The sequence below is a fragment of the Vipera ursinii genome (genome assembly GCF_947247035.1).
Source record: "Vipera ursinii genome assembly, chromosome: 7".
NCBI classification, from domain to species: Eukaryota; Metazoa; Chordata; class Lepidosauria; order Squamata; family Viperidae; genus Vipera; species Vipera ursinii.
In genome coordinates, this window is record NC_139521.1 from 48,905,934 (window position 1) to 48,922,303 (window position 16,370).

The 16,370-nt window shown below is 36.2% G+C and overlaps 1 protein-coding gene across 1 annotated transcript in view; it reads right to left on the reverse strand.

The window, feature by feature from the left end:
- The window catches only part of FREM3 (FRAS1 related extracellular matrix 3), a gene marked incomplete at both ends in the record, with an annotated part of 85,767 nt that overhangs the window by 37,046 nt on the left and 32,351 nt on the right, over positions 1-16,370 (reverse strand). Inside the window, 3 exons of the mRNA XM_083367762.1 lie at positions 2,986-3,237; positions 9,185-9,310; positions 9,441-9,671. Of these exons, the coding sequence (XP_083223888.1) occupies positions 2,986-3,237; positions 9,185-9,310; positions 9,441-9,671 (609 nt within the window). The remainder of the gene's footprint in view (positions 1-2,985; positions 3,238-9,184; positions 9,311-9,440; positions 9,672-16,370) is intronic.

Sequence of the window (16,370 nt, forward strand, 5' to 3'; positions counted from 1 at the left end):
AGAGACTGTACAGTCACTTGTCTGAGATGGTATAGGTTCTCCTGCTTGAGTGGGGGGCTGGACTAGAAGACTTCCAAGGTCTCATTCTATTCCATTCTATTCTATTCTATTCTATTCTATTCTATTCTATTCTATTCTATTCTATTCTATTCTATTCTATTCTATTCTATTCTATTCTATTCTATTCTATTCACTATTAATATATGAAAAACTAAAAAGAGAACTGCTGTTTTTTATACTTTCCATTTTCTCTTTTCAGTAGTCTTCTTCTTTAGGGTTTCACAGCAATTTATAATATTACTTGATTTAGTACTGATACATCTGAATGAAAACCAATAAACAAAGCTATATTCACTTTTCCAGTGTGCAGATTTCCCCTCTCTCCATCCATTGCCTGCTCTATTTTCTTATAGATATACTGTATACATACATCATTCTTAGCTCTGGTCCATTATATTTTAGCACCAGTTTTAATCATTCCTGGAACTGATCTCGTAGATCTTTCACAAATTCAGTATTGTAGGCTAACTGTGCTCACTGCCAGCAGTAGGATCCTGACTGTCTCCAGGTTGACTCAACCTTCCATCCTTCTGAGGTTGGTAAAATAAGGACTCAGATTGTTGGGAGCTATATGCTGACTCTGTAAACCATTTAGAGAGAGCTGTAAAGCACTATGAAGCAGTATATAAGTCTAAACACCATAATAGGGATTTTTTTTTTAAAAAAAACTTCCAATGGCATAACTCAAGAATTCTATCTCCAGAAATGATGAATGTAACAAAGTTCTCAAACTGAGCTTCACTTCTGCTAACTAAATGGGCTCAGTCTATAATTTTCTTAGCTATTAGGTAGAAATGGTTGACCATGCCTTTTTCTAGAATGTTTTCAACTTCTCAGTTTACTGAGAATACATGTGGGTATTCCCCAATTATCTCCCGCTGAAGTACTAACGAGATCCAACTCTGCTTAGCGTTTGAAACCAAAGAAGACAAGAAAGATCTGCTACCTGCTGAGGCATTTGCAGGAATCCTCTGCCTTCCCCTAAATATTTAGGTATGCAGTAGCTTAGGAAATGTGCTCCTAAAACACAATGCTATAAACTTTTATGAGAAGTTTCTCTCTGAATGCCACAACCAGCAACTGATCCTTTGAACTACTTTACTTAAAAATGAAATACAGTTCTGTGAACATTCAGACAGGCAGGTTTCCTGACGCCAAATCAAGTTGTGATAAGAAGCACACCAGGAACTCTGATTGTTGGGCCCATTAATACCATTAGTCTTGAGACAAGTACACAGCATGGAAGAGGGTTCATCTTTTGTTGCCAAATGGAGAGGGGTTTCCCCCCCCCCAGAAGCATCCTCCTCTTCTGGCCTTTAAAATCTGGGAAAGAAAATGGCTCTCTGATTTTTACAATTGCTTAATTCTCTCTTTATCCTCCTTTCCTGTTAGCAAGAAAAGGACAAAGTAAGAGAGATGCCATGCAAGTGAAAAGTGTAATGTACTTTATATTCATTCTGTTTAATAAAGAAGCTATTATGGCATGACCAACTCTACTCTCTTGGGCTGTCTTTTTTCCAGTCTTTACCATCCTCCACTGAAGAAACGCATTCATGTTTTCCTTTCCATTCTAAACCCCCCAACACACACAACTTCTGCTCTGAATTCTTGCATTTCTAGAAAGAATGGAATCAGCATATCATAAACATGTAAAAACAATTAAAGCTTTTTCATGTATTGTTAGGTCTGACAGCCTCATCACATTTATTATTAAACAAGTCAAACGTTTCATTTACATGAGTATTGCTGAGTATCGAAGGGTATCGATGCAGTTATACATAATTATGGGCAAAGTCAGAGGCTGGTAATAGGCCAGTGATAGATATTACATATAAAGTACTCTCATTCTTTAATGAAAATGAGGTGCTAAAATGTAGAGGAAAGATGCTGCTATTATTGCTACTACTACTAGAATTTGTTTTCTACTGCATAATCATGTAAGCAATCCATCTTCTAAATTTTAAAATATCAATATGCATTGTTTTTAGATTTATACAGAATATGCATACATTGAAAGGAATAAGTTAGAAATAGAGTTTGTACGATGAAACAATTGAAATAAGTTAAATAGAAATCAATGGGTTTTATTTCCGAGGAGAAGTGCTTAGCATATATAGATGTAGAGTACATGTCTGAGCAGACATCTATATGCTTGTAGTAAAATTAGTTGCTATTAGTTTCCCTTTAAATTTAATGGATCAAATGATGACTGAAGTTTTACTTCAAAGACATTTAAATATAACAAGCCTCTGAGAATCTAATATAGCATCTCTGCCAGTAGTGCAGACAACTTTGACTGACAAACATCTTATATCAAAATCTGTTCTGAACCAAATCAGATCTGAGTCACATTGTTGAACAGAACTGTTTTATTGCATGAGTCAAAGTATTCTTGTTCAATAGTGTGTGTTGCCCTTAGTCTAGATCAAATTCATTTTGCTTTTAAGTAATAATTTGAGTTAGTTCTGTCTATTCAACTTTTCAGAAAACATATTTTTTTCCAATTTAAACCCATCTAAAAATTGAAAGCAATGAATTCAACAATCATATTAGACACCAAACAGAAACTAAATATTCAAATAAATTAAAAACCCACCTAAATAACCCATCTCATCTAAAAGTGAGACAAAATGTCCAGAATAGAACAAATAATATATACCAGTTAATCCATAACTTATGATTGAAAACATGATTCTGTAATCCAAGATGTACATATGCATATACTGTATGTATAGGGATAGATAGATGATAGATAAGCTAGAGCTAGACAGACAGACAGATAATGACTGTGTAGATAAATACAAGAAGTGACTAACATGTGTACAAGACTTCATAAAGTGAGGGAATAAGTACTCAGGGACCAAAACTTGAATAAATGTACTGAATATTATAAACCTTGAAAAGATCTGTATTCTTTCTACTCACGATCATTTATATCAGCTAAAATGATGACTTTAGTACTTGGAAATGCAGCTCCAATTTTTCCACCCAGAGGCATACTTAATGTGACATTAAATATTTCATCTTCCTCATAAAGTGAATCATCAATAATTATGACCCGGCATATTTTCTCCTTCTCATCCTTATAAAAGCGAATTAGGCTGGTATGGTCATCAGGACGAGATATGTAGTCAGAATATGACAAGAGTGTAGAAGGAATTGTGCCGGTGGCAGTCCCTTAAAGAAAAATAAAATAAATGACAGTGAATATATATTATATTTACAGTATTTCTTTTTGTGTATGTACAGTATATATTATATCTGCAATATTCACATTTGTAATTTTGTTACATTTATAGTTATATAACTACAGCATATAGCATCCAGTGTTCAAATGTTTGTGGTTCTATTAGTGGCTTTACATCAAGCAAATTAAACCAGAATCATAACAACCTAACATCTCTGTGCCACTTAACGAGTATAAGTCAATTTTCTTTGTCCCCAAATGTTTTCCTGAAAAAAATGTGTCTTCAGAAACTCAACATGTAGGGGTAGGGTTAGGATACTCCAGATTATCAGGAGGTAAACTGCTTTAAAGAGGGATCCATCACTGTTATCTGTATGCATGTGTATGTATGTGTAATATACAGATTACAGATAGCAGAAAGCAGCATGTGACATAAGTTCTTTTTTTCCCCAGTTTCCAGGCTGAAAACAATACAGTAGTGTGATGCTCAAAGTCCAATTTCTGAAGTCCTCCTTTTCCCAATTATTATCCAGGTTAGTTAGACATCCTGAGACTTGTTGAGTGATTGTTTCAGAGATATTTCTTACCTAAACAGAGGAACACAACAACCATGGGCAGGAAAGAAAGAAAGAAAGAAAGAAAGAAAGAAAGAAAGAAAGAAAGAAAGAAAGAAAGAAAGAAAGAAAGAAAGAAAGAAAGAAAGAAAGAAAGAAAGAAAGGGAACAACTTTCAAATTCTTGTCAGAAAGTGGATTTCCTTATGGCAAGTTGGCAGTGAGCATCAGAAACCTCCCTTCCCTTCCCTTCCCTTCCCTTCCCTTCCCTTCCCTTCCCAGCAGCAGGTAAGTGGTTGCTGCTCAATGGAGGAGAGAGCGAGGGATTTGAGTGGCCAGAAAGTTGTTAGACAACACCAAAAATGAGGAGCATGGGACCAAGCAGTATAGTAGTGTATTTAAATAGCCCCAACTTCCCCAAATTTCATTTCTTCAGGAGTAATGGATCCTGGCATCCTGTAAGTAGGTAGAATAGAATAGAATAGAATAGAATAGAATAGAATAGAATAGAATAGAATAGAATAGAATAGAATAGAATAGAATAGAATAGAATAGAATAGAATAGAATAGAATAGAATAAGAATCTGGAAGGGACCTTGGAGGTCTTCTAGTCCAGCCCCCTGCTCAAGCAGGAGAACCTATACCATCTCAGACAAGTGGCTGTCTAGCCTCTTTTTAAAAAAACTCCAGTGATGGAGCACCCACAATTTCTGGGGGCAAGCTATTCCACTGGCTAATTGTCCTCACTGTCAGGAAGTTTCTCCTTAATTCCAGGTTGCTTCTCTCTTTGATCAGTTTCCAACAATTGTTTCTTGTCCTGCCCTCTGGTGCTTTGGTGAATAAAGTTTTTGCCCTATAATGTACAGTTTTCCCAGTGAAAGGTAATGGCAAGAATTTTAGCAGTATATGATATTAACACATACATAGACACATACCACTTACTTAAAAACAGTGCAAATACAGCAAAATGTAATAAAGCCATCATTAAAAATAGTAATTGTAACATTGTATAAAATACTAATAGCTTCTAAAAATGATTGCTCTTTACTCATCCTTGTTAATATGACTTAATATCTTAACATTAACAGAGACAATAGCAAGTATGCAGATCTAATTAAAGTTTATTTCACAATTAATTGGGTAATTAAGTAATGTTTAGGCACTCCATCTCTCCATCTCTCTCTTTCTAAATGCCTTCATATAAATACATAGTAAAAAGTAGCAAGTTCTCCTTTATCAACCATTTCCTTATTACAAAATTCAATTTATTACAAAAACTGTTTTAAAAATTACAAATCAATGGATCTGACCTGACATGTAAAGTATTAGAAGCATTTCACTTTTTTTCCTCATTTTATATGAGAAACAATTATAATTAGGAGGTTTTCAGTAAGTTAATTATATCCCTGTTTAAATATGTGATACAGGGGAAAGAGCTTGGGAGACTAGGCTAGAAGATGTTGCTAATGGATGAGAGCCTGGCCTGCTCCTGGATAATGGGTGGAGCAAGAGGCTCAGGAAAGACCCTCCCTGGTTTCCCAGTCTATACAGGAGGTGGGAAGGGAGAAATGTATTTTCAAACTTGCAAGATTCTGTCATTGTGAGCTTACAATAAAGTAGAATTAGCTCATATGTTGTGATTTCTATCTAGTTTACCCTATGAGGCTAACAAAATAATTACATATTAGATTTTATTAACAACTTACTTCATCAGGATCATTTTTCATACACAGGCTTTATTTATGACTTTTTGAAAGTTATTTGTTTAAAATGTTTCTATATTACAGCATTTATGGATCAATTCCATTAAATCAGATATAATAGATTTTGTAAGAGAATTTTTAAATAGCAACATTTGTTTGATATTTTATGGATGTGTAAAATCCCATCTTAGGCTTGTATAACCTTAAATTGCCATTTAATGGACAATTGTCATTGCCTCTAATGACAGCCCTTTTTACTATGCGTCCACTAAATTAAGGTTTTATTCGGGGTATATGCCATAGGCTGTAAGCTTAGGATTCCTGTAGGTGAGGAACAAAGACTCAAGTGAACAAACAATATTGTCAAAAACAATTTACATTAGCTAGAATTGAAACTAACCAGAATGAGCATTTCAGGTTCAGATATAATGATAAGCAGCTATATTATGAGTAAAAGCAGAATATTTCAATCTCATCTTTTTGTAGTGTGAGATTCAACATTTGTTGTACAGTAGTTATTTCATTAGAAGTATTGTTTCTTAATTGGCGCAAAGAGAGGTTGGATATATCAACCAAGGGTACAGTTTATATCCCCTTCTTTCAAGCAATATTACAAATAAGAACAGCACCATTCATACATGCACATAAATCAGTGAAAGCTGTGATGCACAGTTGAGTATTTAGAGATACGCTACTTATCAATAGAAGATTTATTTTTTATTTCATTTAGAAAATATACATTCAAACTAAGCCTGTACAAGTATATTAGCCTGTAAAATATAGTACAATTTATTCCCCACCAAATTCTATGTTTGGTCCAGGTGGTCTGGGCCGTTCTGCAAGTTTGGACTTTTAAGCTCCATATTTAGAGTTCCACACATTAAGCATTCCTTTTATCTATAGATAGACTGTAAATAAGTGTTCTAAACCAAGCTTCACTATTACATAAATGTTTGGAAGAAAAAGAAATAATGCACAATTATTCAGGCATTGGAGCAATCAAAGTGGCTAATATATATAATATATATTATGTATTACATAATACAATATAATAAAAATACGGATTTATTTTCTCATGAGAACTAAGCTAATATGATCTGTACAATGCATTAATTGTGCAAGAGAGCAATAATATATGCTCAAAAATGGCTTTTAAGAAAAAATAAAAGTACACAATAAGGACATTGTAATTACTTAGCTCTTATCGTTGTATAATTAATACAAATAATTAAGCAGATGTTGCTATATGTACAAGCTCAACTATACCTATTCTGAGATCAGATATGGGGGAGAATTTGTATGTTATATTTGGGGAGTATACAAAGTTTGGCAAGAAATGATAGGAATGTAAAGAAGAACTGTTATCTTGAAAAAGGGCAAATATACAAAGGAAGGAATTTATTTGAAGCAGTGGGTTGTCTTTTCAATTAAAACAGAATTTAGATTACTTTGGCTAAAAACAAAGATACTACAAGTCTACTTAAAAAAAAAAGAATTTACTTCAAGCTTTGCTTCTTTGAGAGTTACTATGGGTTACACCTTAACACTTGCAGTTTGGAAGAGTCACTGTCTTCCCTGTTAACTTTATCTAGAAGTAACATGACTAAGATGAACAGGACAGGTCCCAACAAGGTAAAAAAGAATGAAGAAATAAAAATAAGCAGAATCCCTCTTCCCAGTCACAGTTACAATCCTTACTGCCCTGTAAAATTGTACAGCTGTAAGTACAGGTAGTCCTCAACTTACAACAGCTCATTTAATGACCATTCAAAGTTACAATGGCACTGGAAAAAGTGACTTATGACCATTTTTTACAACCATTGCAGCATCCCCATGGTCATGTGATCAAAATTCAGAAGCGTGGCAACTGACTTATATTTATGACCAGTTGCAGTGTCCCGGGTTCATGTGATCCCCTTTTGCAACCTTCTGAAAAGCAAAGTCAATGGGGAAGCCAGATTCACTTAACTACTAGGCTGCTGACTTAACAACTGCAGTGATTCACTTAACAAATATGGCAAGGAAAGTTGTAAAATGGGGCAAAATTCACTTAACAAATGTTTTACTTGGCAACAGAAATTTTAGGCTCAATTGTGTCATAAATTGAGGGCTACTAAGCATTTAACATAAATAGCACATAACAAGGGCTGAATTATGCTGTCCCTTTTCCACAGCATTCCACATTCATAGCATCAAAAATGTTTACATGCTGAGCCCTGTAAGTACAACATGGAAGAGTCTATTCTATATAGAAGCTGGTCTAGTGTAAATTAAAACGTTCATTTTTCTTGCCTTCACAAACTATTCTGAATGTTTAGGAGTCTAATATTACTTTTCATGTTAAAAACTCTCTATACACATGCAGTCCTTCAAATGTTTATTTTAAAGTTTTACTGCATTAAATGAGATGCTCAATGAACTAAGCATAAAATTACAAGCCCTGATATTAATTAATGAGCTTACACCATGTTATTCTATCACTGGTCTATTTCTAGTTAGGCCACCTAGTAAGGCTTAATATGAAAGCCTCTAACTAAAGGAATGTAATCTTTTTTAAAGTGGCTAGGAACCTGTTTTAATACTTTTATCTCCCTATTACAACCTGCAGCTGTGCTGACATACCTAACATCTGAGACTGACCAACAGCTGTCATGCTTCACAAACACAACTTGACTAGCTGTCTAACCCATGGGGTTATAAATCTTACAGCATATGCACCAGGCAGAAATTCATCCTACCTTATAAGGAAATAAAGTATTAGGGGGAAATGATCTTACATACATTTTCCACCAGTTCTCCCATTAAAGTATGACTAAGCTGGGCAAGAAAAATACAGAGGTATTGTATTTATATTAGCATATCCAACATATTTTTAGTATCCAGTCATTATTTCTACATGTTACTTGGCAGTTTGCTTCTAAAATCAATTTACAAATCATTTAACAAATAGACTGGCCACCTTCTGTTGTGCAAGTTTAATAAAAAAATTAGTTCCATTAAATTTAGTGAAAATTAATGAATGCACTAGATTCTATTTTAGAAAATTTCTCTTCTGCTCAGAAAAGTAAAAAAAAATCATCCAATCTGGCATTGGAAGAAAGGCAAATATCACAAAATATTGATGTTTCCATGAGATCTGGTACAAGATTACTTCTACAGTCTTATTTGGGAATACGGCTGCAATATTTAGAACACAATCCCTGGAATCTTGTGAGGGTTTAGTAATTTGGAAAGTGAAGATTGCAGGATGGTATCAGAAGACTTTTTCAATTCAGCAAAAATATACAAAGCAAAACTAAAAAGAAAAGAAAAAGGAAATGAAAAGGAAAAAAACCAGTTATTCCACGCTACTTTTTTATCAAGAAATGATCTTATTTTTTTCGCCACCAGGTTTTGCCTTTTTTAATGGCAATGATCATGCTTCCCATGGTTTGTTAGATCTTTTCTCCATCAAATCAAATAAAGAACAATTTAGAAAGAAAATAAAAAATACTTTAAACTGAAGGGAAACATGTAATCAAATTAGTCACTAGCAATTTGCAAGCTTTTTGGAACTGTTTTGCTTTACAAATTAATTTATGTTCTTATTTTTAAAATGGATATACTGTACTAAGTTAAATCAAATTCTGCTTTATGAGAAAAATACAATATTTATATTAGGCATAAGTTAGTAAGAAATACCTTGATGAGTGGAACAAACAACCATTAGTTCATGACTAGTATCTCCAGATCGTCTGACTGGGATTAACAGCTCACCAACATCTTCCTCTACTCTATATTCTGACCCAGGAATATACACAGTAGATTCTGAAAAGGAGCAGAAGATCAATATATACTATTCATTTATGACAAAGACAAACTATACTAGGTTTGTAACCAAGGTATGAAAAGTATGAAAACTACAGGATGGAAAAAAGCAGAAAAAAAAGTAACATACCATCACCAGGATCAATGACTTCCACCACTGCCTTATCTGGGAACTCCAGGGCAGCCATAACTGGATCTGACAAAATAATCTGGAAAGTCTCAGATTCTTCATATTTATTATCTGCAATTATTCTTACTCGCCAAATAGCCACAGTCTGTCCTGGGTTAAACTGAACCTGCTTCTGAGCTTTTCCTCTGAAATCTTTATCCTTTTCTGCTGTTCCATCTTTAGTTCCAATGCCTATGTAGATGTTTGGAAGGGAAAAAATGAATATAAGACACCTTGGACTTGAAATATGTATTTAAGAAACATACCTTTCTACCTAAAATAATGTTAAAATAGATAGATAACCTTTATTGTCAATATGCACATTGGCACATATTAAAAATGAAATTTAGTTTCTTGCTCTCAAAGTGTACACATACATAACACATTTAAACATGCTATATACAACATATGTATAAACCTACACCCTTACATATAAATAACATATAAATATTAATCACTGTCCATGTTGAATACATAATGGAAAGAGAAAGCTTTAGAGTTCACAAGGCACTTAATAATAAGACACACATGAGAATGCAAACTTACAATCAAACAGTTAAGATTTAAAATGACTTTTCTTTTTATGACTCTGTAATCCCTTAATCCAGAGTAGAGTTGGGACAACTGAATGGACCTGAGTGTTTACTGGTCAGATACCCTTCCTGATGCCTACATTGAGTTTGCAGCAGATATTTTCCCTTTGCACCCTGAGAGAGAAACATCTGTCATTATCTAGAATTCAACTCTCAACCTTCTGAGAGGCTAGTGTCTTCACCACTAGGCTGACCACCATGCCTCAATGACATCACATCAGTAACCTTGAAAATTTTTGCAAATATGCTATGCCTAAGCAGCATAAGGTTTTGAAGTTATATGTTTGCAAAACATATCAAATTTGAAATAAGTTGTTTAACCATGAAGAGTCCTGATCCATAGAGTTGCCGAGGGTCGGATATGAATGGCTGACAACAACAATGACCTCCAACCTATTGAGTGGTGGGCTTCAGTAGGCAAGGAGCAGACCAGGATAGTTACAACATTATTTATTGACTCAAACTAGAACTGGAGAACTGCAGGCAATTGCCTGTAATTTATACTCTGAGCCCACAGGACCTTAACCAATCACAATACTTGAAAAACCCACCCAAATATGAATGTTCAAAGTTTCCCTCCAAAACAGTTGGAGTTAACAGTCAGGGTCATCTAGCTTCACAAGCAGTTGGAGTTAAGTTAGTTTCACTTTAGCAGGGATTAACACAACTTTAGGACCCAGATTGTTGGGGGCAATTAAGCTGACTTTGTAATAATGCCGCTTGGGGTGTGTGTGAAAGCCCTAATAAGCAGGCATATACATAGAATGAAGGCTACTGCTAAGCTTGTAAGCCGCCCTGAGTCTTCGGAGAAGGGCGGGATATAAATGGAATTAAAATAAATTTGAAATATTTTCACACTTCTAATTGGAGGTCAAAACAGGTCAAATTGCACCAAGAAATCATAAATTAGCTAATGAAGCTGTTATAACAAAGGAGTTAAATGATGTCTAAATTTGAGTCTGACTAATATTAGGGTCCACTGAAGCAGTAGGCGTGAGCCTAGATGGACTCCAGAAGATGGTAGAGGACAGGAAGGCCTGGAGGAACATTGTCCATAGGTTCGCGATGGGTCGGACACGACTTCGCAACTAACAACAACAACAAATATTAGGGCCACATTTTTTGATTACTTCACAAAACTATCCAAAGCATGTAACAATTTCTAACACTGAGGCAGAATAATTACCGATGACCTATCAGACTTAACTGTGCAGATTCATTCTGAGCAGGAAAATGCTTAAATTCAGAAAGTGAATCATCAAGTAGAATGTAACCCCGCATAGTAGAGACTGAATCTCTTTTTCTGTTAAGCCTTTCAAGTAATCAGAAACATTTGTTTCTTTGTTAGATTAAACTTCACTATTTTTCCTTTCAAGATATTACCCCAACATACATTTTGTTGGATTTAGAAGGAAAAAAGAGCTGAAACATATTGGACGTTTTCAGCATTCTGAAGGTGTTAAATCCCAAATCTCTTCAAGCAAAAACTCTGGGAATATATTAAATAACATGGGAGAGAAAATGAAATCCTGATATTCACTACAGGCACAGTGGCCATAGCACTTAAACTAAACCAATGCCATATTAAGATTGTTCAAATCTTTTGAAGGATGTGCTTTGAAATGTATGGGAGTGCATTTTAAGGCCCTTTCTTAGAATTTTTTTTTGTCTCCAAAGCTCTACTGACTCCTTGAATGCATGCCATTGCATCTGAGTAGGTGTATCCACATACATACAAATACAGTTATGTAAGCCTAAGAAAAATACACCGCTGCTCTAAGAGACAAGCTGAGTATGCCCTTCTGTTCGGAAGAATTTGTACAGTTCTAATATTAATATGATGCTTTAAAATGCAAGAAAGAATCAAAAGTGAGAATTTAATTACTGAGAAGTGAGAAAATTCCATACTAATTTCTACCAGCATACAGGAAAACTTTTGCTTTTTGGGAACTGTTTCCATTTTGACATTGAGGTGCAAAAATGTGATTTCAGTTATTGCAATTTAAGTTTACTTTAACATCATGAATCTGAGCTTGAGTTTGTTAATATCTAATGTTTCAACTCAGCTGCAGCTTAAAAAGTTACTCTTTTAATTAAATTATCATTTGAGACTGTCAGTTACAAAATTTTAAGAATAATAAATCTTCTGCATACCAATGCACATGTGAATTTACATTCCTGAGCTAAACAAATAAAAACATCCTTTAAACATATATTCTTAAATGCATTAAACATACAAGGGAAATATCACACATCTTTGTTGTACTCCTTGCTCAGTAATGAACTGCTGGCTAGGAATTTCATTTATTTTCACACATTCTTTACTTTTGTCATATACTTTATCACTCATCACATTCAGCAACCAACTTTAACTTTCTATATTTGTGCTAAATATTCCGTGATTCATGCCTTTTCACTTTGTCGAAATCATCAGAGTATTATAAGCTTATTTTATAATAGGCTTTTACTTATCTTTTTCAATGCTGAAGAACACTTTTCTTGTCTGCCCAGAAAAGCTGGTCTGCCCAGCTTTTAGTCACTTTTACTCAGTGTCACTACCTACACTCTTCTGTTAAAGTTCCATTAAATACTTTGTCAAAACATTGCCAACAAATGAATCTGCCTGTAGTTTATGTAGTAACTCTTGGTACCTTTCTTTTTGTATAGAGAAATATACAAAACATCAATCTGTAATTCATACAGATTAAGCAAGGACTCTGGAAGCAAATCATAATGATCTATGCTAGCAGATTGGTCCCTTTTCATATATATTTTTCTTGAAAATTACTTTACATAGCAACAATTCCACTTTTTGATATATCACTTTCATTCTAAATACTCCTCTGATTTTTCCCTCACAACCATTTCATTCCAAGCCATCTCATCCTTTTTATTTTAAATTCTATTTACTCTGGTAGAGGCTTTTGGTTAACCTTCCTCACTCTCTTCCAAGATAATTATATTTCTATCAAAACCCAGCTACATTTTCTCTGCCTCTTTTTAATCTTAACCATTTCTTGATCTCCTTGACAATCACTTTCTCATTATACATTATATATACTACCTTTCTCTCATCTACACTTTCTGCATCAGTCCTTATTTCATATTCATGCGTCTTATATTTTTTTACAGTATGTCCACTTTTCCACTCTTGTGGGAGATTAATCTACTTTCCATTTTTATACTTTTTTTTCCTCTGGTCATTCTTCATTATACTGACTACTTACTTTCCCCCCCCTTCCATATTGACTTTTTTCTCATTTTTTTCTAACTTAATATTTATTTATTTATATATTTAATTAGATTTATATACTGCCCTTCTCCCAAAGGACTCGGGGCGGTGCACAGGGCAATTAAAACATAACATACAAAGTTAAAAATAAATTAAATTAAATTTAGCCCCCAAATAAATCAAATTCTAAAATTTAAAATCCCAATCCCTCAGTCCAGGCCGGCAAGCTCGAACAACCAGGTTTTCAGATCACGGCGAAAAGAGCGAAGGTCGGGAGCCATCCGGAGCTCAACAGGGAGCTGATTCCAGAGGGCAGGTGCGCCCACAGAGAATGCTCTCCCCCTGGGGGCCACCAGCAGGCACTCCCTGACCGACGGCACCCTGAGGAGGCCCTCCCTGTGGGAGCGCACAGGACGATGGGAAGTTGACGCCGGCAGAAGGTGCTCCCATAAGTAATCCGGACCCATGTCATTTAGGGCTTTGTAGGTCATCACCAGCACCTTGAATCTCACCCGGAGGACAACTGGGAGCCAATGCAGCTCGCGGAGAAGAGGTATTACATGGGAGTATCGGGAGACCCCCATCACAACTCATGCAGCCGCACTCTGCACCAGCTGAAGCCTCCGGGTGGTCCTCAAGGGCAGCCCCATGTAAAGAGCATTGCAGTAGTCTATTCAAGAGGTCACGAGTGCATGAGTGACTGTGCATAGGGGCATCTCGGTCCAGATAGGGCCGCAACTGGCGCACCAGGCGAACCTGGGCAAAAGCCCCCCTGGCCACAGCTCCTATGTGATCTTCCAAACAGAGCTGTGAGTCAAGGAAGACGCCCAAGTTGCGAGCCCTATCTACGGGGGGTAACACCTCACCCCCCCATAGTTAAAGATGGAATAGGCTGGATTGCCCGAGATGCAATATTGCAAGTATTGCTTTGCTTATCTCTCACTTTGAAAACACTATCATTTTTGTACCTTATACACTCAAATGTCTACTCTTTTAGAATTATATTTGTTCCTTTGTATGAAGTGTGCATGAAGAATCTTATTTTTAAACTATATGTTCAAAACAAGTAGATTTTTTTTAATCAGATGCTCATTAAATTGGCACTATTATCATTCATTCTGGGGTCTCCAAATGCCTAATCTAGAATGCTTTCCCAAAATGTACATCTTATTCTTCCATTATTGCCACTTATAATGTGCCAGGGTTTCCCAACCTATGGTCCGTGGCCCAGTACCGGGCTGCGACTTTTGGACACTGGGGCCCAGGAATAGCTGGTGAGCCCTACCCCACTTGTAGTAGTACTACTGTGTGGGCACTAATGGCCCCATTTGTGCATATGTGGGAATGCTAGCACTGCTGCCAGTTTCATGCGGGCACCAGCCACCCATTTGTGCATGCACAAGAGCACCAGCATGTGTGCCATGGGCATGTGTGGCCCATTTGCGCATGCTTGTGTGGGCTATGTGCACGCACATTTCACTGCTGCTCCCTTTCCTTCCGGGCCACCAAGCCAGAAAGATTGGGGAACTCTGTAATATGCAACTAACGCCAACCCTGATATCTGTTTTCATGTGCTCCCACAACTTACTGCAGGTGACATCAATCAGTTCTCTCTGACATATATTTTAGCCCCTATGTTCATAATTAAAGCTACACCTTTACTTTTCTGCATACATTCATTGAACCTCACAAGATCAGGACATTTTCTTTCAATTGTATTCAACGGTATTACACCATCACCTTTGTTTAGTTTCAAACTCAACATAATCACTTCTTTCATTTGTTAATTCATAATTAATAACCTCTCTTACATTGCAAGCTGCAATCTTTTATATTCTATGGCTGTTATCAGATGGCTTACAGATACTGACTCAAGAAGGTCCAATAATAAGCAAGTAATGCAGAAAGAAATAAGTCAAGGATTCTAGCAGGGTCCAATCTGGATCAGTCACCGGGACCAGAAGTTTTCTCTTCTGAGCTTTTGGACTCGTGCTGAAGCCCCCATTCTCAGGGAACCTCCCTCTAGCAGTTCCCTGAAGATAAACTCCAGCAATAGTCCGAAAGCTCAAAAGATAAAACCTCTGGTCCTGGTGACCGACTCAGATTGGATCCTGCAACATTATCCTGGGACACTTATATTTACCTTCATTGGTAGGATTCTAGTGTCTTAAACAAATTCAAAGTATTGGAAGCAAGAGTCTTAATATAGGAAAGTGAATATGATGGAAATTGGAGAGGAAAAGAGGGTGGAATACAAAAGGGTAGGGGTAAGCAGCACCACAACTGAACAAAATATACATACATATTGAGATCCATGAACTGAGCATAAGTAAAAGATGTTGGAAAAGAATACAAGGAATGAGAAAGAACAAAGATATTATTATGGAGGTAAACTATAGATAATCAAGTCAGGCAAAAGGTCTGCATTAACTAATTCTCCAAATATTTGTTGGAAACAAACTCAGCCAACATTATCAGATTCTCAAAAAAAAATCCCAACAAAAACAAAAAGAACGCTAAAACAACAACAACAATAACAACAAAAACCTGCCAAAGCAGGGCAGTTCTTTGATCATCATTTTGGCATCCCTGGCCACATTGCCTACAGTCCTTAGCCACAATGACCCATGCTGAATGCATGGCAAAGGCTCATTTTTTACACAGCCAAATGTGAGAGTTATATGGCCCTATCCTGCAGACTCCATCATGGGGATGGGAGTCAGCAAAGTGGCTGGGTGAATTTGCCCAAAGACAGTCATATGCAAAAACAATCTTCCAATGTCTTAAGTTCTCCACAACTGGTGATTTCCAAGTCAGTGCTGCCTCTGTCTTCTTGGGCAGGGGTCCCCAACCCCCGGGCTGTGGACCAGTATTGGGCCGTGGCTTGCCAGCAATCGGTCCGCACAAACAAAGAAAGCCCCATCCGTGGGATGCAGGCAGCACACAAAACCACACACCCTCCGGTCTGTGGAAAAACCTCTCTCCACGGAACCGGTCCCTGGTGCCCAAAAGATTGGGGACTTCTGTTCTTGGGTGTAAATTATTGGGATCAGCTAAGGGACACCA